Source organism: Heptranchias perlo, chromosome 1, assembly GCF_035084215.1.
Source record: "Heptranchias perlo isolate sHepPer1 chromosome 1, sHepPer1.hap1, whole genome shotgun sequence".
Classification (NCBI taxonomy): domain Eukaryota; kingdom Metazoa; phylum Chordata; class Chondrichthyes; order Hexanchiformes; family Hexanchidae; genus Heptranchias; species Heptranchias perlo.
Window position 1 is genome coordinate 84,633,401 of NC_090325.1, and position 26,510 is coordinate 84,659,910.

General features: G+C 42.8%; 1 protein-coding gene across 9 annotated transcripts in view; it reads right to left on the reverse strand.

Annotated features, from left to right (window-relative positions):
• The window catches only part of dcun1d4 (DCN1, defective in cullin neddylation 1, domain containing 4 (S. cerevisiae)), a 71,298-nt gene that overhangs the window by 38,170 nt on the left and 6,618 nt on the right, over window positions 1-26,510 (reverse strand). For 6 of the 9 annotated variants that reach the window (XR_010963445.1, XM_067987692.1, XM_067987718.1 and 3 more), the window contains 2 exons: window positions 12,814-12,853; window positions 1,164-1,281 (listed from right to left, as the gene is read on the reverse strand). Coding sequence is in view for 8 of the 9 variants with exons in the window: in XM_067987692.1 (XP_067843793.1) it covers window positions 1,164-1,281; window positions 12,814-12,853 (158 nt within the window). In the remaining variant the exon portion in view is untranslated. The remainder of the gene's footprint in view (window positions 1-1,163; window positions 1,282-12,813; window positions 12,854-26,510) is intronic. The other 3 variants (XM_067987740.1, XM_067987750.1, XM_067987709.1) reach the window with 1 other exon arrangement.

A 26,510-nucleotide genomic window follows, 5' to 3' on the forward strand; every position in this document is an offset into this window, starting at 1 on the left:
ATAGATCACCTCTGCTTCAAACGAAAGAGACAAAGCTTTCAAAGCGTTTTAAGCTTTTTGTTTCAACCTAACGAAGGCAAATCAATTTAACACAATGTAGCAAAAGGGTGACTGAGTGCTTAATATATTCTACTGGTGAAAATGAAGCTCGATTCTCTATCTCAAAACTAACTAACTATTATATAAAATATCATGTTGCTTCTCCGCAAACACAAAACAAAACAAAAAAAAAATCACAATCAAAATATAATTGAATATTTGCCAGTCAAAATCAAATAAAACAAAACTATTTTCAGTAAGGTTTTCTCTCAGATCAACATAAAAGATAATGATGGAAGAACGAACTGAAAATGGCCATTGCAGTAGAAAATCTTATGTAGTGCATAAAGGGAAAGTTAGGATATGTCTGCTGAAGTTTAAGGCTATGCTTTAGCCCAGTCCCCCATTTCTTCATTTATGAGTAGCAAATGCACATGCAGATTGTAAGTTTTCTTTTTGGGGAAAAAAAAGGCAAACCCTCAAAGTGCAGTGATTGGTTATTCTAACAGCCCTTTTGTTATTTGATTATCTAGCTTCTATACTCCAACTGGAACTTGAAGTGTAATATAAAATCAATTACTCCATGAGTATCTTGTAACCTGGATAAATTAGTCTTCTGGGGTTAACTGGGGTTTTAGCTCTCCCTTACCTAATTGAAACAGTACCTTGTGGATCTTATAGCTTGAATTCTTCCCACTTGCCTCAACAGCCCAGTTTATTTGATGGCAGACGTAACTCATTACCTTTCTTTGTATTATACGTGTCAGACTATATTTTATAAAGTGGTAAAGCATTTACCTTTCCTGGTGATTTAAAAGAGAGTGGGAAAATTATTTTCACGTAAGTGGCTAGAAAAGATTTTAGATGTATAGCAAGATTGTAAACTATTATACTACACATCAGGAATTGGAGCCAACTAATGAAAATAATGATCTCAATTTACAGGAGCAAGTCACAGAATTTGGAGGCAGGAGGAAAACAGAGTGCTGCTGCAAGATATTCTTTTAATGATTTTTTTTTTCAATAACCTGGCAATTTTTGATGACCAAGTGTTTAACAAGTTTTGCACACAGAATTGTTGGGAACATCCAGCTTTCATTCTTTTCACAAAACTAAAAACATACCCATCATGCCTGCTTTTTTTAGCTGTCAGATCATCTGCTACTGTGGGTCTCCTCTTTTTCCTGGGTGGCATTCCCTTGTTACAGCAGTCGGAGGGGCAACTGCAAGACCGAAGATTTCCTGCATAATAAAAATTAGAAATACAAATAACCATCATACTCATCCACTTATACACATAGTAATAATGCATAATATACCAATAATAAATCATTCAATATCCCCAAGAGTAAGGTCATACACATTGCATAATCTACCCAAGATTAATTTTAAAAAGTGATTCTTCCAGATGTATATTTCAAAGTAGAAGGAAGAAAATTCAAGTTGGAATGGAATTTCAGGCCCTTTTCTTTTTGAGATAATGGCATGTACTCAATAGTTAATTTCTTCTCCAGGTCATTAGCTTGATCTACCAGACAGCTATAATGGCAGCTAACAGCAAGGTGCAATTAGAAAGAAGAAAGGAAAAGAACTTGCACTTATATTGCGCCTTTCAAGTCTTCAGGATGTCCCAAAGCGCTTTAACGGCAATGACGTACCTTGAATTGTAGTCACTGTTTTAATGTAGGGAATCACAGCAGCCAATTTGCATACAGCAAGGTCCCACACACAGCAATAAGATACAATTGATCATCTGTTTTAGTGATGTTGGTTAAGGGATAAATATTGGCCAGGACACTGAGTAGTCCTCTGTTCTTCTTCAAATAGTCCCAATGGATCTTTTACATCCATCTGAGAGGGTAGACAGGGCCTCGGTTTAACATCTCATCTAAAAGATGGCACCACTGACAACACAGTAGTCCCTCAGTATTGCACTGAGATGTCAGCCTAGATTATGTACTCAAACCCCTGGATTGGTACTCAAACCCCTGGATTGGTACTCAAACCCCTGGATTGGTACTCAAACCCCTGGATTGGTACTCAAACCCCTGGATTGGTACTCAAACCCCTGGATTGGTACTCAAACCCCTGGATTGGTACTCAAACCCCTGGATTGGTACTCAAACCCCTGGATTGGTACTCAAACCCCTGGATTGGTACTCAAACCCCTGGATTGGTACTCAAACCCCTGGATTGGTACTCAAACCCCTGGATTGGTACTCAAACCCCTGGATTGGTACTCAAACCCCTGGATTGGTACTCAAACCCCTGGATTGGTACTCAAACCCCTGGATTGGTACTCAAACCCCTGGATTGGTACTCAAACCCCTGGATTGGTACTCAAACCCCTGGATTGGTACTCAAACCCCTGGATTGGTACTCAAACCCCTGGATTGGTACTCAAACCCCTGGATTGGTACTCAAACCCCTGGATTGGTACTCAAACCCCTGGATTGGTACTCAAACCCCTGGATTGGTACTCAAACCCCTGGATTGGTACTCAAACCCCTGGATTGGTACTCAAACCCCTGGATTGGTACTCAAACCCCTGGATTGGTACTCAAACCCCTGGATTGGTACTCAAACCCCTGGATTGGTACTCAAACCCCTGGATTGGTACTCAAACCCCTGGATTGGTACTCAAACCCCTGGATTGGTACTCAAACCCATAACCTTCTGACTCAGAGGTGACTGTGCTACCAACTGAGCCACAGCTGACACCCAATTACAAACTCAAGCACACACAGCTATTTACAGCCTCATTTTTAAATATAGAAGGCCCCCACCATCACAAGGCTCCCAGCTTTATAAAACACACACGGAATATTTCAGTTCCCAGAAAATCAATGGAATCTATCATCAGGGACAGAGTGACTGAGCATTTGAATAAGTACGAGCTGATTTCAGCATGGATTTGTAGGTCATGTCTATGAATCTAATCAAATTTTTTGATGAAGTCACAAACAAGGTGAATAGGGGATTGCCTATGGATGTTCAGACTATATGCCTTCCAGAAGGCATTTGATAAGGTTCTACACAAGAACCTTCATTAAACACTTCATTTGATCACCCCATAACCTTCTAAACTCAAGGGACTATAACCCAAGTGTATGCAACCTATCCTCGTCATTTAACCCTTTAAGCCCCGGTATCATTCTGGTCAATCTGCACTGTACCCGCTCCAAGGCCAATATATCCTTCCTGAGGTGAGGTGAGAACCAAGGTTCTATTAGCAAAAATTACAGTGCATGGAACTGGAGGTAACTTGGGACATGGGTTGATAGTTAGTTGGGAGTTAGGAGACAAAGTAGAGATAAAGGGAATGTTCTGATTGGTGGGATGTGACGAGTGATGTTCCTCAGGGATCTGTACTCGGGCCTCAGCTTTTCACCATATATATCAATGACTTAGATGAAGGAATAGAGAGTTGTATATCCAAGTTCGCAGATAGCACTAAGTAAGGAGGAACAGTAAGTTGTGTAGATGGGAGCAGGAAGTTATAAAAGGACAGACTGAATAAGTGAGTGGGCAAAACTGTGGCAGATGGAGTTCAATGTGGGGAAGTGTGAGGTCATCCACAATGGATCCAGGAAAGACGAAATCAGAATATTTTCTTAATGTCGAGAGACTAGAAACTGTGGAGGAGCAAAGATTATTTGGGTGTCCAGGTATGCAAATCGCTAAAAGCTAGCGCACAGATGCAAAATGTAATCAAAAAGGCTAAAGGAATCTTAGCCTTTATCTAAAGAGGGTCGGAATACAAAGTGGAGGAAGTTATGCTTCAGTTGTACAGAACCTAAGTCAGACCCCATCTGGAGTACTGAGTTCAGTTCTGGGCACCTCACCTCAGGAAGGATATATTGGTCTTGGAGCGGGTACAGTGCAGATTGACCAGAACGATACCGGGGCTTAAAGGGTTAAATGACGAGGATAGGTTGCATACACTTGGGTTATAGTCCCTTGAGTTTAGAAGGTTATGGGGTGATCAAATGAAGTGTTTATATCTACTCTCTTGAATAATTTTAGAGAAGTTATTTCTTTTGGTGAGGGAATCCAGAACAAGGGGGCACAATCTTAGTTAGAGCTAGGCCATTCAGGAGTGAAATCAGAAAGCACTTCTTCACATTAAGGGCAATGACAATGTGGAATTATCTCCCCATAAGACTGTGAATGCTGGATCAATTGAAATTTTCAAGGCTATTTTTAACTATATATTTTTTTTATTGGGTGAGGGTATCAAAGGATATGAATCAAAGGTGGGTAAATGGGAGTTGAGGTATAGATCAGCCATGATTTAATTGAATGGCGGTACAAGTTCGAGGGGCTGAATAGCCTACTCCTGTTCCTATGTAATTGTACAGAGCAACAAAATATTTTCCACAGATGTCAAACTTGTTCCACAAGCAGCTACAATCCCTCCAAGCAATTAATGCTGAATTTTCTGCTTCTGCGCTCGCGATTTGCTACCCATTCACTTTAAAAAAGGTGGAAAATTGTGGGCTGGTGAGCACAGAAGCAGAAAACTCTGGCCCATATAGCTTTATAAAAATTGTGAACAACTAAATTATTTCCCACAAATATTACATAAGAGGACTTCCCTGAAGCAGCTGCGCATATTTGATCGTGGAACTAAAAGTTATGCTGAGAACCATAAATATTAAACCTTCAGTTGTTATACATATCACAAAGGTTGATACTGGCAATCAATGACTTGGAGGGGGTGGGTTAGAAGTCACCAGTAATCCTCATTTTTAAAAAAGTTAAAGAATCCAACTTTTTTTTAAAAAGGGAAAGCTAATTTCCACATAAATATCAGTGTTAATGACCATAAGGGGAAACTCTCCCACCTATATAAACGGAACCGAATTTGCACCTATAAAGGTGGCCATTAAACCCAATTAAATTAATCACAATTCTTTGCAACTGTTTGCTTTTTAAAAAAAGAGGGCCACTGATGGCAACTCTTTTCAAAGTGATGTACAAAGTAAACGAAACAAGTAATTTTTAAAAAAGAAATATGAAAGGTGACCAATAATGATTATCCTACCTTTATCCACATTAAATACATCCTCCAATGGGGTATACTGCCATTTTCTTTCAGATAGCAGGTGCTGGTAACGAGGATGGCTTCACCAGAGCCACTGAGAGTGGAGGTGGTGTGGGCTGGCACTTGGGGTGGGATCCCCTATCGGTACACAGCCAGCTGGGTGGTCCGTACCCCTGGGGTCTCACTACCTCTCTTCTGCCACATTACCCTTGTTTACTATGCTTCACGCATTTACACACATGCACTGTAAACCTATCTTAGACCTCCTTGTATTCTCTCTTAGTCTGATCTCATCTAATACTGTACTATTTCTTACTCTAGTGTTATCTGTCTCTCCCAATGCTTTGCGCACCTTGTTTCTCCTTTCCAATGCTACATCCTGGTGCCCAAACCCCTGCCAAATTAGTTGAGACAGAGAGAAACTGTTCTCATTGGCGGAAGGGTCGATAACCAGAGGACACAGATTTAAGGTGATTGGCAAAAGAACCAAAGGCGACATGAGGAAAAACTTCTTTTACGCAGTGAGTTGTTATGATCTGGAATGCACTGCCTGAAAGGGTGGTGGAGGCAAATTCCAGGGAATTGGATAAGAACTTGAAGGGAAAAAATTTGCAGGGCTACAGGGAAAGGGCAGGGGAGTGGGACTAGCTGGATTGCTCTCGCAGAGAGCTGGCATGGCTTGACGGGCCGAATGGCCTCCTTCTGTGCTGTAACCGTTCTATGATTGTACATTCCCGGGCCACGAGAATCTTATCCTCTTTGCCAGATTGTCCATGCTTCCCGCCCTCTCTGCTATTCTGCTGTAACCATTTAAGAACATAAGATTAGGAGCAGGAGAAGACCATGTGGCCCCTCGAGCCTGCTCAGCCATTCAATAAGATCATGGCTGATCTTCTACCTCAATTCCACTTTCCCGCCCTATCCCCATATCCCTTAGTGTCCAAATATCCATCGATCTCAGTACTGAATATACTCAACGGCTGAGTATCCACAGCCCTCTGGGGTAGAGAATTCCAAAGATTCACAACCCTCTGAGTGAAGAAATTTTTCCTCATCTCAGACCTAAATGGCTGACCCCTTATCCTGAGACTATGACCTCTAGTTGTAGACTCTCCAGCCAGGGGAAACAGCCTCTCAGCCCGGTCAAGCCCTCTAAGAATTTTATACGTTTCAATGAGATCACCTCTCATTCTTCTAAACTCCAGAGAGTATAGGCCCTTTCTACTCACTCTCTCCTCATAGGACAACCCTCTCATCCCAGGAATCGATCTAGTGAACCTTTGTTGCACCCCCTCTAAGACAAGTATATCCTTCCTTACACCTCCTCTAGACCCAGTTTCTATACTTACCTCATTATCACCACTTCTATCATTTAATCATTCCTGTCCTCCACCCACAGACCCCTCTGTCCCTTTTTATTTCCCCTTTTCCCTGGCTTTGTACTTGCTTAAAAACTGTTCATCGCCAACATCTTCCAGTTCGGATGTATTGACCTGAAATATTAATTCTGTTGCTCTCTCCACAGATGCTGCCTGACCTGCTGAAGATTTACTCAATGCTTTTTTTCAGAACAGTAACCAGCATTTGGAACTGATTTACACACTATCAAGTTTTGAATCTCTTGTTTCTTTAAATTCATTCTTGGGACGTGGAAATGCTGGCAAGGCCACATATATTGCCCATCCCCAGTTGCCCTGGCGGTGTGCCTTCTCCACGAGATGCTGTGGTTCTTGCGGTGATGGTGTTAGATAGGGAATTCCAGGATTTTGATTCAACAACTAGTGTCCTTATGACTAGAAGGACAACTTAGAGGTTATGGTGTTCCTATGATATTGCTGTTTGTCCTTCTCGGTGGTAGCAGTCACAGGGCTCAGAGTTGCTGTCAAAGTAAATTTGGTAAATTGTTGTAGTGCATTCTGTAGATGGTACATAATGCAACCACAGTGTGCCAGTGGTGCAGGGGCTGGATAGAATGCAATGGTGGGAGCACTGATCAAGTAGACTGTTCTGTCCCGATGGTGCTTAGCTGAAGCTGTTGCAGCTGCACCCACCCAAATGAGTAAGGAATATTCCATCACACTCCTGACTTCAGCCTCCTTGATGGTGGAAAGGTTTTGAGGAGTCAGGAAGTGTGCCACACAGCGCAAAGTGCCCAGCCTCAGCTCGGTTCTAGTAGCCACAATACTGATATGACAGGTCTAGTTAAGCTTCTGGTCAATGGAGACCCCCAGGATGTTGACAGTAGTGCCCTTGACGATGGTGGTGCCATTGAAAGTCAGGGGGAGATGATCTTTACCTAACATTTATGTGGCACAAATGTTACCTGCCACTTGTCAGCCCAAGCATGGATGTTATCCAGGTGCTGCTGCAGGCAGCTCGGGCGACACCATTATCGGAGTTGTGACTGTCGCCGAACACCAGAATCGTCAGTGAAGAGCACCACTCCTGACTGTGATGGAGGGACGGTCATTCATGAGCAGTTGAAGATGATTTGGCCAAGGGGCTGCCTTTCGGAACTCAGGCAGTGATGTCCTAGGGCTACAATGATTGGCCTCTGACATGTACAACCTTAAGCTGAAAGATGTAGGGATTGAGGGGACGACACAAGTATGGATGGGAAATTGGCTGAAAGGTAGAAAACAATGGATTAGATGGTAAAGGTTTGAGGGGGGGGGGCAGGGAAGTACTGAGTGGGGTGACCCCAAGACTCAATATTGGGATCATTACTGTTTCTAATTTACATTAATGACTTGAATTCATAAACTCAATGCAAATTGGTTAAATTTACAGCTGATACCAAACTTGGAGGGAGAGTGGAATCAAAGGAGCCAGCCCAGAAATTACAGAATCAGCTGAACAAAAGTGAATGTCAAACAATGGCAGATGCAATTTAATGCAGACAAGTGTGAAGTACTGCAAATAGGAAGGAAAAATGTTCTCCATGAATGGTGTTGAAATAGCTAAGGGGTTGAGTCTTAGTAAACTCAATGCTCAAAATGTCCAACCAATGCAGAGCAGCAATCGACGAAGCCATTGGAATGTTGAACTACATGGGCAAAATAGTGGAATACAAGTCAGAGGAAGTAATGTTCAAACTGTAGAGTGCTCTGGTCAGACTTCATCTTGTGTTCAGTTCTAGTTGCTGAGAAACAAGGGAGACATTTAAGCGCTGGAGGCAGTGCAGAGAAGAATTACAAGGTTGATCCCTTGTTTTAGAGTTGAAGTTCAGGAAAGACTGGAGAGACTTGGGCTTTTCAGCCTGGAAATGAGCCATGTGGGAGGTGAACTTTAATTCATTCATGGGATGTCAGCGTCCCATTTATTGCCCATCCCTAATTGCCCTTGACAAGGTGGTGGTGAGTCGTCTTCCTGAACTGCTGCAGTCCGTGCGGTGAAGGTTCTCCCACAGTGCTGTCAGGTAGGGAGTTCCAAGATTTGGACCCAGCGACGATGAAGGAATGGCGATATATTTCCAAGTCGGGATGGTGCGTGACTTGGAGGGGAACATGTAGGTGGTGTTGTTCCCATGTGCGTGCTGCACTTGTCCTTCTTGGTGGTAGAAGTCGCGGGTTTGGGAGGTGCTGTCGAAGAAGCCTTGGCGAGTTGCTGCAGTGCATCCTGTGGATAGTACACACTGCAGCCACTGTACGCCGGTGGTGAAGGGAGTGAATGTTTAGGGTGGTGGATGGGGTGCCAATCAAGCGGGCTGTTTTGTCTTGGATGGTGTCGAGCTTCTTGAGTGTTGTTGGAGCTGCACGCATCCAGGCAAGTAGAGAGTATTCCATCACACTCCTGACTTGTGCCTTGTAGATGGTGGAAAGGCTTTGGGGAGTCAGGAGGTGAGACACTCACCGCAGACCTGCTCTTGTAGCCACAGTATGTGTGTGGCTGGTCCAGTTAAGTTTCTGGTCAATGGTGACCCCCAGGATGTTGATGGTGGGGGATTCGGCGATGGTAATGCTGTTGAATGTCAAGGGGAGGTGGTTAGATTCTCTCTTGTTGGAGATGGTCATTGCGTGGCACTTGTCTGGTGCAAATGTTACTTGCCACTTATCAGCCCAGGCCTGGATGTTGTCCCGGTCTTGCTGCACGCGGGCTCGGACTGCTTCATTATCTGAGGGGTTGCGAATGGAACTGAACACTGTGCAATCATCAGCGAACATCCCCATTTCTGACCTTATAATAGAGGGAAAGTCATTGATGAAGCAGCTGAAGATGGTTGGGTCTAGGACACTGCATTGAGGAACTCCTGCAGCAATGTCCTGGGGCTGAGATGATTGGCCTCCAACGACCACTATCATCTTCCTTTGTGCTAGGTATGACTCCAGCCACTGGAGAGTTTTCCCCCTGATTCCCATTGACATCAATTTTACTAGGGCTCCTTGGTGCCACACTCGGTCAAATGCTGCCTTGATATCAAGGGCAGTCACTCTCACCTCACCTCTGGAATTCAGCTCTTTTGTCCATGTTTGGACAGAGGCTGTAATGAGGTCTGGAGCCGAGTGGTCCTGGCGGAACCCAAACTGAGCATCGATGAGCAGGTTATTGGTGAGTAAGTGCCACGTGATAGCACTATCGTTGACATCTTCCATCACTTTGCTGATGATTGAGAGTAGACTGATGGGGCGATAATTGGCTGGATTTGATTTGTCCTGCTTTTTGTGGACAGGACAAACCTGGGCAATTTTCCACATTGTCGGGTAGATGCCAGTGTTGTAGCTGTACTGGAACAGTTTGGCTAGAGGCGCGGCTAGTTCTGGAGCACAAGTCTTCAGCACTACAGCCGGGATGTTGTCGGGACCCATAGCCTTTGCTGTATCCAGTGCACTCAGCCGATTCTTGATATCACGTGGAGTGAATCGAATTAGCTGAAGACAGGCTTCTGTGGTGGAGGGGATATCGGGAGGAGGCCAAGATGGATCATCTACTCGGCACTTCTGGCTGAAGATGGTTGCAAACACTTCAGCCTTGTCTTTTGCACTCACGTGCTGGACTCCGCTATCATTGAGGATGGGGATGTTCACAGATCCTCCTCGTCCCGTTAGTTGTTTAACTGTCCACCACCATTCACGACTGCAGTGCTTTGATCTGATCCGTTGGTTGTGGAATCGCTTAGCTCTGTTGATAGCATGTTGCTTCCGCTGTTTAGCATGCATGTAGTCCTGAGTTGTAGTTTCACCAGGTTGGCACCTTATTTTTAGGTACCCCTGTTGCTGCTCCTGGCATGCTCTTCTACACTCCTCATTGAACCAGGGTTGATCCCCTGGCTTGTTGGTAATGGTAGAGTGAGGAATATGCCAGGCCATGAGGTTACAGATTGTGCTGGAATACAATTCTGCTGCTGCTGATGGCCCACAGCGCCTCATGGATGCCCAGTTTTGAGCTGCTAGATCTGTTCTGAATTTATCCCATTTAGCACAGTGGTAGTGCCAATCAACATATTGGATAATGTCCTCAGTGCAAAGATGGGACTTGGTCTCCACAAGGATTGTGCGGTGGTCACTCCTACCAATAATGTCATGGACAGTTGCATCTGCGACAGGTAGATTGGGGAGGACGAGCTCAAGTATGTTTTTCCCTTGTGTCGGTTCGCTCACCACCTGCCGCAGGCCCAGTCTGGCAGCTATGTCCTTCAGGACTCGGCCAGATCGGTCAGTTGTGGTGCTACCGAGCCACTCTTGGTGATGGACATTGAAGTCCCCCACCCAGAGTACGTTCTGTGCCCTTGCTACCCTCAATGCTTGCTGCAAAGGGTACTCAACGTGGAGGAGGACTGATTCATCAGCTGGGGGAGGGCGGTAGGTGGTAATCAGCAGGAGGTTTCCTTGCCCACGAGTAAAGTTATACAAGATAGTAAATGATTGGAAAAGGTAGATCCAGAATATACTTTCAATTGTGGGAGTCGAACACGGATACACAGGTTCAAACCAGTAAACAGTAACTTTAAGACTAAAGTTTATCAGGAGGTTCTTCTTCACAGAGAGTGATCAACACTTGGAATGGACTTCTGAGCATATTATTGGAGGCAAAATAAGCCCTGAAATCATTTAAGAAACAATTAGATCCAGTAAGGGAGAACGGGGGAGTGTAGGGTTGTTCTGGGTGGATGAATTAAGATAAGCCAAGTGAAATAGCCTGCCTCGTCTTTAAGTATTGTGATCTTCCTGTATGTCAGGTATGACTTCAGCTACTGGAGAGTTTTTCCAGCCCATGCTTGGCATCCATTATGGTGGGGACTCGGGAGGTGGTCGAATGGGATCGACCACTTGGTACTTTTGGCTGAAGAGCCTTGCAAACATTTTAGCCATTTGTCTTGCACTCATGTATTGAGCTCTACCATCATTGAGAATGGGTACATTTTTTAAACCCCCTTCTCCTGTTTGTTGCCCAATTGTCCACCATCATACTCAACTGGAGGTGGTAGGGCTACAGAGCTTTGCCACAATCTGTTGGTTGTGGGATCATTTAGCTCTGTCTATAATCTGCTGCTTTTGGTGTTTAGTATGCAAGTAGCCCGGTTTTGTAGCTTCACTAGGTTGGTGCGTCATTCCAATATATGCTTGGTGCTGCTCCTGGCACATCCTACTACATTCCCCATTGAACAAGGGTTGATTTCCTGAATTGCTAGAGGTAGAGGAGTAAGGGATGTATCAGCCATGAGGTTACGGATTATGGTGATATACAATTCTGCTTCTGATGGCCCACAGCACTTCTTGGATGCCTAGTTTTGGGCTACCAGATCAGTACGTAATCTGTCCCACTTATCACAGTGGTTATACTACAATACATGATGAGTTCCCTTACTGTGAAGATGAGATTTTTGTCTTTATAAGGACTGTCAATGCTATCATGGACAGATGTGTCTGTGACAGGTAGGTTGGGGTAAGCAGGTTATTCCCTCACCACGTAATGCAGGCACATCAGTCTGGCTGCTTTGTCCTTCAGGACTCTGTCATCTTGATGAGTGGTAGCCTTGACGCGGAATATTGAAGCTCCCACCCAGATTACATTTTGTACCCTTAGTGCTTCCTCCAAGTGATGTTCAACATGGAGGTGTTCTGATTCATCAGTTGTGGAGGGCAGTAGCTGGTAATCAGTAGAAGGTCTCTTTGACCTGAAGTCATAATACTTCATGGAGTCTGGAGTCAATGAGGACGCCAAGTGTCATGCCTACATGACTGAATACCACTGTACCCATCTCTCTCTCTCTGGTGGGTTTATCCTGCTAGTGGGACAGGTTATCCCCTCCAACCTCCTTTGAAAATTTAACATTGACAGAAGCTATAATCACATGCTTCCATTAGCCAAAGAACTGAGCCTCAAGACTATCACATATATGGACTAATTTCCCTTTATCTATACTGGCAACAGGAAGTCAAATACAGCCTGCAATCAAACTGCTAGTTACTTTTCAGCATTCCAAGATGGTCTTGACAGTCACCAAACCCATCACTGAGCTATATTTTAATCAACTATGGCACAATACACTTTGTGCTAACTATACAAATAAATCACATATTTGAGCACAGCAATAAGCATATCCCACATGAATTTTGAAAAGCAATACCCTTGCAGCTGTCCCATTCAGAACCAACAATATACAAAAGAGCAAATGCATTTAATCCATCTATGCAAGGTCAAGCACCAAGTCTGGATGTCAGCAACAACTACACTTTCACAGCAGCTACCCCATTGGTTTAGGGAAGGAAGGAAAAACACACACATACCTGATTGCTGGTCGTCTTGGCCAACGTCTTCTGTCAAGTTCTGCAATAAAGGGAAGAGAAGGCAAGTTGTGCAAATCTTCACAGATTTACAGCAGTGCATCTTGGAATATGATCCACCATGCAACACTTGGTACAGTACAGTAAATCTTAACCTTAAAGAGATTCCCAAACTTTGTTTTGCTGAGCAACCCCCCCACTTTGAAAATTCTTGTCCCATGCAAACTCCCTCTTTCTACCTGCCCCACTCACCTAAACCCAGTAACTTGGGAGACATGTCTCAGGGCATTTGGAATACTATAATTTGAAATGGCAGATCAGAGCAGCTATCAATTCAGGCAAAGATCCATCTGGACTGGTAAAGTGCAAAGTAGCTGATGGGTCTAATGTCCCCTTCTACAAATTGACAGAGATTTAGACATCCTGCGCTGTGCTGAGATCACCCCATAATGCACCTCCTCTGGCTACGCGAGACTGTAGAGGTGGCATTTGTTAGTTTAGACCAGCCCATTCCGCATGCACCCCCCGATCGTTATTGTGCTCCCCCCAGTTTGTGAACTTCTACCTTAAAGCAGCCAGGAACTAAACTCGTTACAATATAGTAACCAACCAGATTATAAGTTTGGTGGTACTAGAACACAGTAAGTTTTTAAAAATTGATCTTTAAATTATAAATCATTACATTAATTACACAAGTTATATACTTTAACAAAGTTTAGCATTTTCTGTCTATAGCTTCTCTCTCTTCAAAATGTTAAATTAAAAAACAATTTCTTAAACAAATGGACAATCCTTTTGCATCTTGCACTTACACTCTACTGCATAAGGTTACACATTAATCCATGCAGGTATCATTAATACCTTGCATATTTGTGGTAAAATGTATTAAATGCTGCAGTTGTCCTTGTTATATCTTTAAAAAAGTGTTCTGATGTGGATACTCGGTGTTCAACTGAACAGGGTCACTGTGAAGCCTTTTCAAAATGATCATGTATTTGGTTGACAGATCTTCAATGGGCTAGAAATTGGACACGCAAGAGGCTCTTCCGAAATTGGGTCACATCAGCATAATTCTGGCAAACTGCAGGTGCCAATCGGACAAGAGGCAGTTCGCTGGTTGGCACACCACCAATTTGGGCTGACCGCAATTGCGGCAACGGGAGGGGAGCAAGCTCGGGCCAGCATTAGCCCTCAAGGTTGCTAAGGAGCCAGAAGGAGCAGGAGTGCTCCTCCTGGCTTCACATAAGGCAATTTAAATGAAGTTTACACTTTTGTTGGCAGCCTCCAATGGTTAACAAGGACATATAAGGTAGCCAAACTTAGTGGGAGGATAGAAGATTGGGAAGTCTTCAAAAGACAGCAAAAAGTAACGAAAGGATTGATTAAGAAAGGGAAGATAGATTATGAAAATAAATTAGCAAAAAATATAAAAACAGATAGCAAGAGTTTCTACAGTTATATAAAAAGAAAAAGGGTGGCTAAGGCAAACGTAGGTCCCTTAGAGGATGAGACCGGGAAATTAATGGTGGGAAACATGGAGATGGCAAAAATGCTGAACAAATATTTTGTTTCAGTCTTTACAGTAGAGGACACTAAGAATATCCCAACACTGGACAAACGGGGCTCGAGGGGGGGGAGGAGCTAAATACGATTAAAATCACTAAGGAATTGGTACTCAGTAAATTAATGGGACTCAAGGCGGATAAATCCCCTGGACCTGATGGCTTACATCCTAGGGTCTTAAGGGAAGTGGCAGTAGGGATTGTGGATGCTTTGGTAATAATTTTCCAAAATTCTCTGGACTCGGCAAAGGTCCCGGCAGATTGGAAAACTGCCAATGTAACACCCTTATTTAAAAAGGGTAGTAGGCAGAAGGCTGGAAATTATAGACCAGTTAGCCTCACATCTGTGGTGGGTAAAATTTTGGAGTCTATTATCAAGGAGACAGTAGCAGAACATTTGGATAAACATAATTTAATAGGACAACGTCAGCATGGCTTTACAAAGGGGAAATCATGTCTGACAAATTTGCTTGAGTTCTTTGAGGATATAACGTACAGGGTGAATAAAGGGGAACCAGTGGACGTAGTGTATTTGGACTTCCAGAAGGCATTCGACAAGGTGCCACATAAAAGATTATTGCTCAAGATAAAGAATCACTGGATTGGGGGTAATATTCTGGCATGGGTGGAGGATTGGTTATCTAACAGGAAGCAGAGAGTTGGGATAAATGGTTCATTCTCGGACTGGCAACCTGTAGCCAGTGGTGTTCCGCAGGGGTCGGTGCTGGGTCCCCAACTCTTTACAATCTATATTAATGATTTGGAGGAGGGGACCGAGTGTAACATATCAAAGTTTGCAGATGATACAAAGATGGGAGGGAAAGTGGAGAGTGAGGAGGACATAAAAAACCTACAAGGGGATATAGACAGGCTGGGTGAGTGGGCGGAGATTTGGCAGATGCAATACAATATTGGAAAATGTGAGGTTATGCACTTTGGCAGGAAAAATCAGAGAACAAGTTATTATCTTAATGGCGAGAAACTGGAAAGTACTGCAATACAAAGGGATCTGGGGGTCCTAGTGCAAGAAAATCAAAAAGTTAGTTTGCAGGTGCAGCAGGTGATCAAGAAGGCCAACGGAATGTTGGCTTTTATTGCTAGGGGGATAGAATATAAAAACAGGGAGGTATAGCTGCAGTTATATAAGGTATTGGTGAGACCGCACCTGGAATACTGCATACAGTTTTGGTCTCCATACTGAAGAAAAGACATACTTGCTCTCGAGGCAGTACAAAGAAGGTTCACTCGGTTAATCCCGGGGATGAGGGGGTGGACATATGAGGAGAGGTTGAGTTGATTGGGACTCTACTCATTGGAGTTCAGAAGAATGAGAGGCGATCTTATTGAAATATATAAGATTGTGAAGGGGCTTGATCGGGTGGATGCGGTAAGGATGTTCCCAAGGATGGGTGAACCTAGAACTAGGGGGCATAATCTTAGAATAAGGGGCTGCTGAGATGAGGAGAAACTTCTTCACTCAGAGGGTAGTAGGTCTGTGGAATTTGCTGCCCCAGGATGCTGTGGAAGCTACATCATTAAATAAATTTAAAACAGAAATAGACAGTTTCCTAGAAGTAAAGGGAATTAGGGGTTACGGGGAGCGGGCAGGAAATTGGACATGAATTTAGATTTGAGGTTAGGATCAGATCAGCCATGATCTTATTGAATGGCGGAGCAGGCTCGAGGGGCCGATTGGCCTACTCCTGCTCCTATTTCTTATGTTCTTATGTCCCTTTAAGGACCACTGATCAGGCTGCAACAAGAACAGGAAAATCTGAATGGAGCAAGTTCTGAGAGGGGTCCTTACACACGTTAGGCCGCATGCATATCCCAACGTGGGACCTAACACCTGTTTAAGGCGGCCACCAGGGACGCCTGAGTATCGCCCGAGCCAGTATGGCATCGGACATATTTTAGTCGCTGGAGGCACAGGATATGGCCACGCGAAACTGAAACCTTTTACCTCAGTTTTGTGCCCAAAAACAGTCGCAATCAGATCCAATTTCTACCCCAACTAGTCACGTAAGGAAAAGGCAAGAGATTACGTGCGAGATATACTTTAAAAAGTTTTCAAATTTTCAACTTTTTAAAAAAGGGTATCTATTGGTTAAAGTTAAATTTAAATTTATACTGTCCTCTGCACCTTTTATGGAGCACAATTATTTTTAGATCTCCAGACTCAAGAATCATTCACCAAGCAACTGTAAGCAGTTCAAGAGGAAGTGCGATGGAGAGCGGTCTTGTCACAATTCAAAAATCACTAGAAAATGTATATATATTTAATATCCAATGAATGACTAGTTAATCTGTTTGGTGGTGTTAGTTGAGGGGAAAATGATGGCTAGAAACTGGAAGAACTCCCTGCTCTTCTTTGAATAGAGCCATGGAATCTTCTACACCTACCCGAACAAGCAGGCAGGGCAATGTTTAACGTCTAATCCGATAGACAGCATCTGTGACAGTGCAGCACTCCCTCAGTACTGCACAGAAATATCAGCCTTGATCCCACAACCTTCTGACTCAGAGGTGAGAGTGCTATCACTGACCCAAGCTGACACTTGAACAATCATGATTGGACAAATTATCCAAGTACTGAAACCTTGTGACCTATGAAAATCTTTCAACTAGAAAAAGTAGCCTCAGGCAAAGGGCTTCAGTCTTAGTCCATTTGTTATTTCACTAGCCATAATTCCAGAGGGAACGTTTGCTTTCACCCAACCGTTACTTTTCTTATAAGATTGTATATTATTCATGTTTATGTGGCTACACAGCATGGTATTAGTTAGTATTTCAATCACTATGCAAATCAATAAAGTATTAACAACATCCACACATTTGTAATAGTGTATGTTGTTAAAAATGTGTGGATTTTGCTTGCGTCAGTTTAAAATAACGTGTGACTGCTGTAATGAATTTCTAATGTCTGCATGGCTGTAAACATCAGATTGTTCCCGAACCCTTAACAATTTGTTCAATGTGCTCACCTGGTAACATAAATCAAAGCTATACAGCTATAAAAATGCATAAGCTTCTACAAAATACTATGTTTAATTGAGTGTTGTAGGAATCAACTGGCAGAATGTCAATCCAGAAATATTATCCAAACCCTTTAAAAACTGTGCTTGCTACCATTTAATATTTATATTCACAGTATTTGTCAAATTCTTTTATAATTCTTAATTCTTTTAAATTGTAAATAAATCTTTTAGTTGTTTTAGCTGGTGCCATTTCCCAAAGAGTGTGTAGTGTAATATGGTGCCAAGTTTGATCCAGCATGCAGATTACTGCAAGTAAGGTAATCGTGAATCCTCAGGAGCATGTAACATTGAAAGAGCAACTTACTGAAAATGTAGAGCTTCCAGATCATAGGGGACAAAGTCCACTTAGGGGAACTGCTGTCAAACAGTGTTAGAAAATATCCAAAATTGTGCCATTTTATCGCTTTTTCAAAAAACTATGATTTGTAGTCATCAGAAAAATATTTCACTCAACTATTCCCGAGTAGACTATGGAGTTATAGAGAGCTGCAGTGAGACGACAACAGCTTACATTTAACAAGGGACCAAATTTTCAAAAGGAAAACTAAGAAATAAAAGGTGTTTGGGGGGGGAGGGGGGGAGATTCTGTAATGATTTTAAAATTTCTATTTACAAGCCAGAAATTGCTTTCCAAATATTAAATCAAACAGTGAATTTATAATTCGGGCACCTAAGCTTTAGCCTGCGACTACCAACACTTAGAAAAGTAGGTACGATACCACGTAAGAAATAGGAGCAGGAGTAGGCCACATGGCCCCTTGAGCCTGCTCCGTCGTTCAATCAGATCATGGCTGATCTTCGACCTTAACTCCACTTTCCTGCCCGATTTCCTATATCCCTTGATTCCCCTAGAGTCCAGAAATCTGTCTCTCAACCTTGAATATTCTCAACGACTCAGCATCCACTGCCCTCTGGGGTAGAGAATTCCAAAGATTCACAACCCTCTGAGTGAAGAAATTCCTCCTCATCGCAGTCTTAAATGGACGACCCCTTATCCTGCGACTATGCCCCCTAGTTCTAAACTCACCAGCCATGGGAAACAACCTCTCAGCATCTACCCTGGCAAACCCCCTCATAATCTTATATGTTTCAATTAGATCACCTTTCATTCTTCTAAACTCCAGAGAGTAAAGGCCCATTCTACTCAACCTCGCCTCATAGGTCAACCATCTCATCCCAGGGATTAATCTAGTGAACCTTCACTGCACTGCCTCTAAGGCAAGTATATCCTTCCTTAGAAAAGGAGACCAAAACTGTACACAGTACTCCAGGTGAGGTCACACCAAAGCCCTGTACAATTGTAGTAAGACTTCCTTACTTTTGTACTCCAAACCCTTGCAATAAAAGGGCAATATTCCATTTGCTTGCTAACTTTTGTGTTTCTTGTACAGGGACACCCAAGTCTTTCTGAACACCAACATTTAATAGTTTCTCACGATTTAAAATATAAATATTCTATTTTTCTTTTCTTCCCTCATCATGTTTGACAAACCTACTGGGGTTTTTTGAGGATGTAACTAGTAGATAGATAAGGGAGAATCAGTGTTTGCGGTTTATTTGGATTTTCAGAAGGCCTTTGATAAAGTCCCACGTAAGAGGGATCAATGCTTGGGCCCCAGCTATTCACAATATACATCAATAATTTGGATGAGGGAACCAAATGTAATATTTCCAAGTTTGCTGATGACACAAAACTAGGTGGGATCATGAGATGTGAGGAGAATGCAAAGAGGCTTCAAGGCGATTTAGACAAGTTGAGTGAGTGGGCAAATACATGGCAGATGCAGTATAATGTGGATAAATGTGAAGTTATCCACTTCGGAAGGAAAAACAGAAAGGCAGAGTATTATTTAAATGGTGATAGATTGGGGAATGTTGATATACAAAGGGACCTGGGTGTCCTTGTACACCAGTCACTGAAAGCAAACATGCAGGTGCAGCAAGCAGTTAGGAAGGCAAATGGTATGTTGGCCTTCATTGCAAGAGGATTTGAGTATCGGAGCAAGGATGTCTTACTGCACTTATACAGGGCCTTGGTGAGACCACACCTGGAGTATTGTGTGCAGTTTTGGTCTCCTTACCTAAGAAAGGTTACACTTGCCATAGAGGGAGTGCAGCAAAGGTTCACCAGACTGATTCCTGGGATGGCAGGACTGTCGTATGAGGAGAGATTGGGTCGACTCGGCCTGTATTCACTCGAGTTTAAAAGAATGAGAGGGGATCTCATTGAAACATAAAATTCTGACAGGGCTAGACAGACTGGATGCAGGGAGGATGTTTCCCCTGGCTGAGGGGTCACAGTCTCAGGATACGGGGTAGGACATTTAGGACTGAGATGAGGAGAAATTTCTTCACTCAGAGGGTAGTGAACCTGTGGAATTCTCTACCACAGAAGGCTTTGGAGGCCAAGTCACTAGATAGGAAGGAGCTAGATAGATAGATTTCTAGACACAAAAGACATCAAGGGGTATGGGGAGAGAGCGGGAATATGGTATTGAGATAGAGGATCAGCCATGGTCATGCTGAACGGCGGAGCAGGCTCGAAGGGCCGAATGGCCTACTCCTGCTCCTATTTTCTATGTTTCCTGCCAAAGTGAATAACCTCACATTTCCCCACATTATATTCCATCTGCCACCTTCTTGCCCGCTCACTTAACCTATCTCCCTTTGCAGACTCTGTGTCCTCCTCACAGCTTACTTTCCCACCTAGCTTTGTATGGTCAGCAAACTAGGATACATTACACTCGGTCCGCTCATCTAAGTCATTAATATAGATTGTAAATAGCTGAGGCCCAAGCACCGATCCTTGCAGCACCCCTCTAGTTACAGCCTGCCAGCCTGAAAATGACCCTTTTATCCCTACTCTCTGTTTTCTGTCCGTTAACCAATCCTCTATCCATGCTAATATGTTACCCCCAACCCCATGAGCCCTTATCTTGATCCAAAATTGGCTCAGTTGCAGGAAGCAAAGGGTAATGGTCAATGGGTGTTTTTGCGACTGGAAGGCTGTTTCCAATGGAGTGCTGCAGGGCTCGGTACTAGGTCCTTTGCTTTTTGTGGTATACTTTAACATTTTGGACTTAAACGTAGGGGGCATGATTAAGAAATTTGCAGATGACACAAAGATAGGCTGTGTGGTTGATAGTGAGGAGGAAAGCTGTAGACTGCAGGAAGATATCATTGGACTGGTCAGGTGGGCAGAAAAATGGCAAATGGGAGTTCAATCTGGAGGTAATGCATTTGGGGAGAGCAAACAAGGCAAGGGAATGCACAATAAATGGGAGGATACTGAAAGGTGTAGAGGAAGTGAGGGACCTTGGAGTGCATGTCCACAGATCCATGAAGGTAGCAGGACAGGTAGATAAGGTGGTTAAGATGGCATATAGAATGCTTTATTTTATTAGCCGAGGCACAGAATATAAAAGCAGGGATGTTATGCTGGAACTGTATAAAACGCTAGTTAGGCCACAGTTTGAGTACTGTGCATAGTTCTGGTCACCACATTACAGGAAGGATGCAATTGCACTAGAGAGGGTGCAGAGGAGATCTATGAGGATGTTGCCAGGAATGGAGAATTTTAGCTATGATGGCAGATTGGATAGGCTAAGGTTGTTTTCCTTGGAATAGAGGAGGCTGAGGGGTGATTTGATTGAGGTGTACAAAATTATGAGGGGCTTAGATAGAGTGGATAGGAAAGACCTACTTCCCTTATCGGAGGGGTCAATAACCAGGGGGCATGAATTTAAAGCGATTGGTAGAAGGATTAGAGCGGAAATTAGGAAAAAAATTTTCACCCAGAGGGTGGTGGGGGTCTGGAACTCACTGCCTGAGAGGGTGGTAGAGGCAGAAACCCTCAACTCATTTAAAAAATACCCGGATGTGCACCTGAAGAACCGTGACCTGCAGGGCTACGGACCAAATGCGGGAAAGTGGGATTAGGCTGGGTGGCTCGTTTCTCAGCCGGCGCAGACACGATGGGCCAAATGGCCTCCTGCTGTGCTGTAAATTTTGTATAATTCTATCTTGTGTACAGGTTATCTTGCCCACAGGGCTGCCAGTGCCATACAATTGTAATGTAACATGGTCCATTGCCTTTGGGGAAAAAATTCACATCCTAGAAAAAAATCATTTTGGCAAGGTTATTTTGTCCACTTCTCCCCACCCTCCCCCATACTCAAGGACATGTTGCAAAGTGCAACTTTTAAGATTAAGATCTTCCAGAGGATGTTGGAGCATTTACCATTAATGGTTTAGCATATACTAAATAACTTGTGTGATAAGTAATACAAGCGTCAGCCTTTGCTCAGTGGTAGAATTCTCGCCCGAGTGGGAAGGCTGCAACGTTGGAAGTACCGTCTTTCTGATGAGACATTAAACCAAGGCCCCACCTGCCCTCTCAGGGGAACGTAAAAGGTCCATGGCACTATTTGAAGAAGAGCATGGGAGTTCTACCCGGTGTCCTGGCCAATATTTACCCCTTAGCCAACATCACTAAAACAGATCATATGGTCATTATCACATTTCTGGTTGTGGGACCTTGCTGTGCACAAATTGGCTGCCGCGTCTCCCTACACTACAACAGTGACTACACTTCAAAAGTACTTCATTGGCGGTAAAGCGCTTTGTATCATTCTGAGGTCATGAAAGGCGCTATGTAAATACAAGTTCGTTCTTTCTTATTCAAAATAACTGCAAGAGAAAACCGATCAGGGTTCTGCATTAATAGCATATCTGGAAAACTACAAATATTGTAGCTGTGATAAATCCAAACTTAAGAACTAGCTGCTCTAAAAGAGAAGCGCAGCATTAGCTTTAACACTAAGATGACCATATCAGTAACTATATAGAAAGGTGAACTTTTGTTGTCGCATGCCCACTTTTACTCAGAGTTGCAAGTTCTTCAGCCACGAATATTCCATTCTTCGACTTTGTAGTCGCATATGATCAACACTATAAACTAGCAAACTAGTGGCAAAAGATTACTAGAAAAGCTGGAATCCTTAAGAAAGTCCATCTCTATTTGTCACAATCAGCAGCTGCTCTACAAGGTTGAGCTATGGTTATTTTTGGCACATTACAGAGAAAATTCACAGAGCTGGTTAACTCTAAAGTCAGACAGGAGCTTTTGAAAAGGAAAACAAGTAATTTCTACAACTGCATTTTCTTATTCTATCTTAATTCAGTCTGTATACAGTGCCAATGACCACTTATCCAACTTGTGAAATTATTGGCCAAACAGCATTTTCCACAATTTTGTTAGTGCACAAGTTTAAATTTATTTTAAAATTTCAAAGTTAACTACCAACTTGCTGAGTAAGGGTTAATAAAAAGTGTACAACTGTAAATCTACACCTTCCCCACTAGTACCCAATACAATTTCTGCAAGTCTTCTGTATTCTACCAGGGTCAAATCACAAGATCCTTTTTCTGGTTAGTTTTCTCCTGAGGCACTGTGTTATGCCACTGCCCTACCCAAATAAAAACATTATGCATATTCATTAAAGCAGTTAGCTGCAAATCAAACTGATAGTAAATCTTTGAAGATCATCTGGATACGATCTCCTGCAATACATACATTAAAGACTAACTCCTTGACTTAATACATCAAACCCTGAACTCTTTGGAAGATTGATGAGGCATTAAAGGAGATTGATGATCAGCAGGAAATAATTTTGGAAGACTAAATCTTGATCAACTTGTCCAAAACAGATGGGTCTGATAGTCAAAGATGCTGGAATGGTACTTTATGAACAGCCGAGACCAGCAATTAGGACAAGGAGTTAGTACATAAGTTGACTCACATAGAAAGAAACAATGTTGGACAGATAATCACAATGGAGAATTATTAGTTTCATTACTCGTTCACTGAATTGTTCTGAACCTTTCTTATCTAAAGGATTTATTCAGTCATCATGTCAAGTTGGGAGTAAAGTACACCAACTCAAGGTGAGGAACAGATGTGTGGACTACTAGGTCATAAACTGATGTGGGTCTTTCACCTTACAAATGGAAAAACAGGATCAACCCAAAATGAACTAAGGGAAAAAAAAGTCTGATTCCCAGACACTGGATTAGACAAGTCAAGTCTTCCAGGCAGAAAATATTAGAGCCGAGGTGCTCAAGACATCACCACATTCAGGGTTAGAGTAACCAAGGGTGGTAGATTCAGGCAGAGGATTGATCATAACCTGCAGAGTGAAGATTCACAAATCAAAAAACCATTTCACCAAGATCAGAAGTCTTACTTCTGAGGATTGTACCATTATAATTAAATCAAAGGTGAACAGCATTTTGCCCTCAACCATGCGCCCCTCCAAAAAAATTGAATATCCACCAAACTCATGATTGGAGAAAGAAAACTGGTATATAATGTTTAGGAACATAGGAACAGGAGTAGGCCATTCATCTCCTCAAGCCTGGTCTGCCATTCAATTAGATGATGGCTGATCAGTACTTCAACTCCATTTACCAGTCCTTGTTCTATATCCCTTGATACCCTTACCCAACAAAAAGTCTATCGATCTCAGTCTTGAAAATTTCATTTGACCCAGTATGCACAGCCTTTTGCAGGAGAGAATTCCAGATTTTCATCACCCTTTGTGTGAAAATGTACTTCCCAATTTCACTCCTAAATGGCCTAGCTCAAACTTTAAGATTGAGCCCTCTTGTTCTGGATTTTCCCACCAGAGGAAAATAGTTTGTCTGTATCTACCCTACTGAACCTAAAAGCTAAGGTGTATACGTGTGTGTGAAGGAGAGGCAAATGAGTTATCCAATTTATTTACTGCAAGGATTACCCAGGTTATTTAATTAGTGTGACTTACTTCAAAAACTGTCTGTTTTATTTTTTGTATGCAGAATCTTATAATGGGCAGTATAGCAGCAGTACAAATTGTAAAAGACCAAAAAAATTCAGTTGGATGATTGGTTTTGGGGGGGGGGGGGGGGGGGAGAAGAGGGGGGCAGGGTTGGAGGAGAAAAAGATGAAAAATATTACAATATATATGATGCAAGTATGTAGATAGCACCTGAACTTCGAATATGAAGAACAAATGAAAATCAAATCAGTACAAACTTACTAAGTGTATAATTAACAGTTAAAAATAAAAAAAATTCAACTACACCGTTCATTACATTGAAATACATTTACTAAAGCAAGTACAAACTATTGAAAAGTTATATAGATTCATAGAAAGGTTACAGCACGGAAGGAGGCCATTCGGCCCATCGAGTCCCGCCGGCTCAATGCAAGAGCAATCCAGCTAGTCCCAAGCACCTGTCCTATCCCCATAGCCCTGCAATTTTTTTCCTTTCAAGTACTTATTCAGTTCCCTTTTGAAGGCCATGATTCAATCTGCCTCCACCACACCCTCAGACAGTGCATTCCAGATCCACTAGTCGTGTAAAAAAAGCTTTTCCTCATGTCACCTTTGGTTCTTTGGCCAATCACCTTAAATCTATGTCCTCTGGTTCTTGACCCTTCCGCCAATGGGAACAGTTTCTCTTTATTTACTCTGTCTAGACTCTTCGTAATTTTGAATACCTCTATCAAATCTCCTTGCAACCTTCTCTGTTCCAAGGAGAACAATCCCAGCTTCTCCAGTCTATCCACGTAACAAAAGCCCCTTATCCCTGGAATCATTCTAGCAAATCTCTTCTGCACCCTCTCTAAAGGCCTTCATATCTTTCCTAAAGTGTGGTGCCAAGAACTGGACACAATACCCCAGCTGTGGCTGAACTAGTGTTTTATAAAAGTTCATCATGACTTCCACAATTTTGTACCCTATGCCTCTATTTATAAAGCCCAGGATCCCATATGCTTTTTTAACCACTTTCTCAACCTGCCCTGCCACCTTCAACGATTTGTGCACATGTACCCCCAGATCTCACTGTTCCTGTACCCCTTTTAGAGTTGTTCCCTCTAATTTATATTGCCTCTCCTCGTTCTTCCTACCAAAATGTATCACTTTGCATTTTTCTGCATTAAATTTCTTCTGCCATGTGTCCGCCCATGCCACCAGCCTGTCTATATCCTCTTGAAGTCTATCACTATCACCTCACTGTTTACTACTCTTCCAAGTTTTGTGTCATCTGCAAATTTTGAATTTGTGCCCTGTACACCCAAGTCCAAGTCATTAATATATATCAAGAAAAGCAGTGGTCTCAGCACCGACCCCTGGGGAACATCACAGTACACCTCCCTCCAATCGGAAAAACAACCGTTCACCACTTCTCTCTGTTTCCTGTCACTTAGCCAATTTTGTATCCATGTTGCTACTGCCCCCTTTATTCCACGGGCCGCAATCTTGATGATAAACCTACCATGTGGCACTTTATCAAACGTCTTTTGAAAGTCCATATACACCACATCAACTGCATTGCCCTCATCTACCCTCTTCTTAGAGAAAAAAAGGAATGTGTAGGACAAGAAAAGACCATGTGCAGTCCCAGGATCTAGGAAATATCACATCCCACGATACCACTCATACCCCTCTATCAATTTTTTCTCTAGGTACTTATCCAACTCTATCTTGAATTGGCTGATACAAATCAGCCCCCAATGCCTCCATTCCATACGTTCACCACCCTCTGGGTAATGTAGTTAAATCTAAATAGTCTTCTCACCCTTCCACTTCTTAGTTCAAACTAACCCTCTTGTTGTAGGATGTGTTAAACATATTAATGATTTCATCCATGCCCTTTAGGATGTTGAATAAACTCATTCCTGAGCCTTTTCTCCGATATAAACATTCCCGGCTTTTGCTGCCTCTTCTCTTAATTCAAGATGTCTAATCCCAGCTATTGATTTAGCTGTCCTTCATTGCACGCATTCCAATATCTGGATGTCTTTCTGATAATATAGTACTCCAAGTGGGGTCAAGCAACCGCTCAATACAAATACAGATTTACTTCTTGAGATTTGTGCCCTATTCTTCTGGCTATAAAGCCTAAGATCCTATTTGCTCTCTTCGCTATTCTGATGGCTTCAGCGATATAGCCACCAGTTCCCTAAAGTTCCTCTTCTGTGTCATAGCCTGTAGAACAATGCCATTTAACTTACATTGCCACTGTTTGTTATGCTTTCCCAATCTCCTGACTT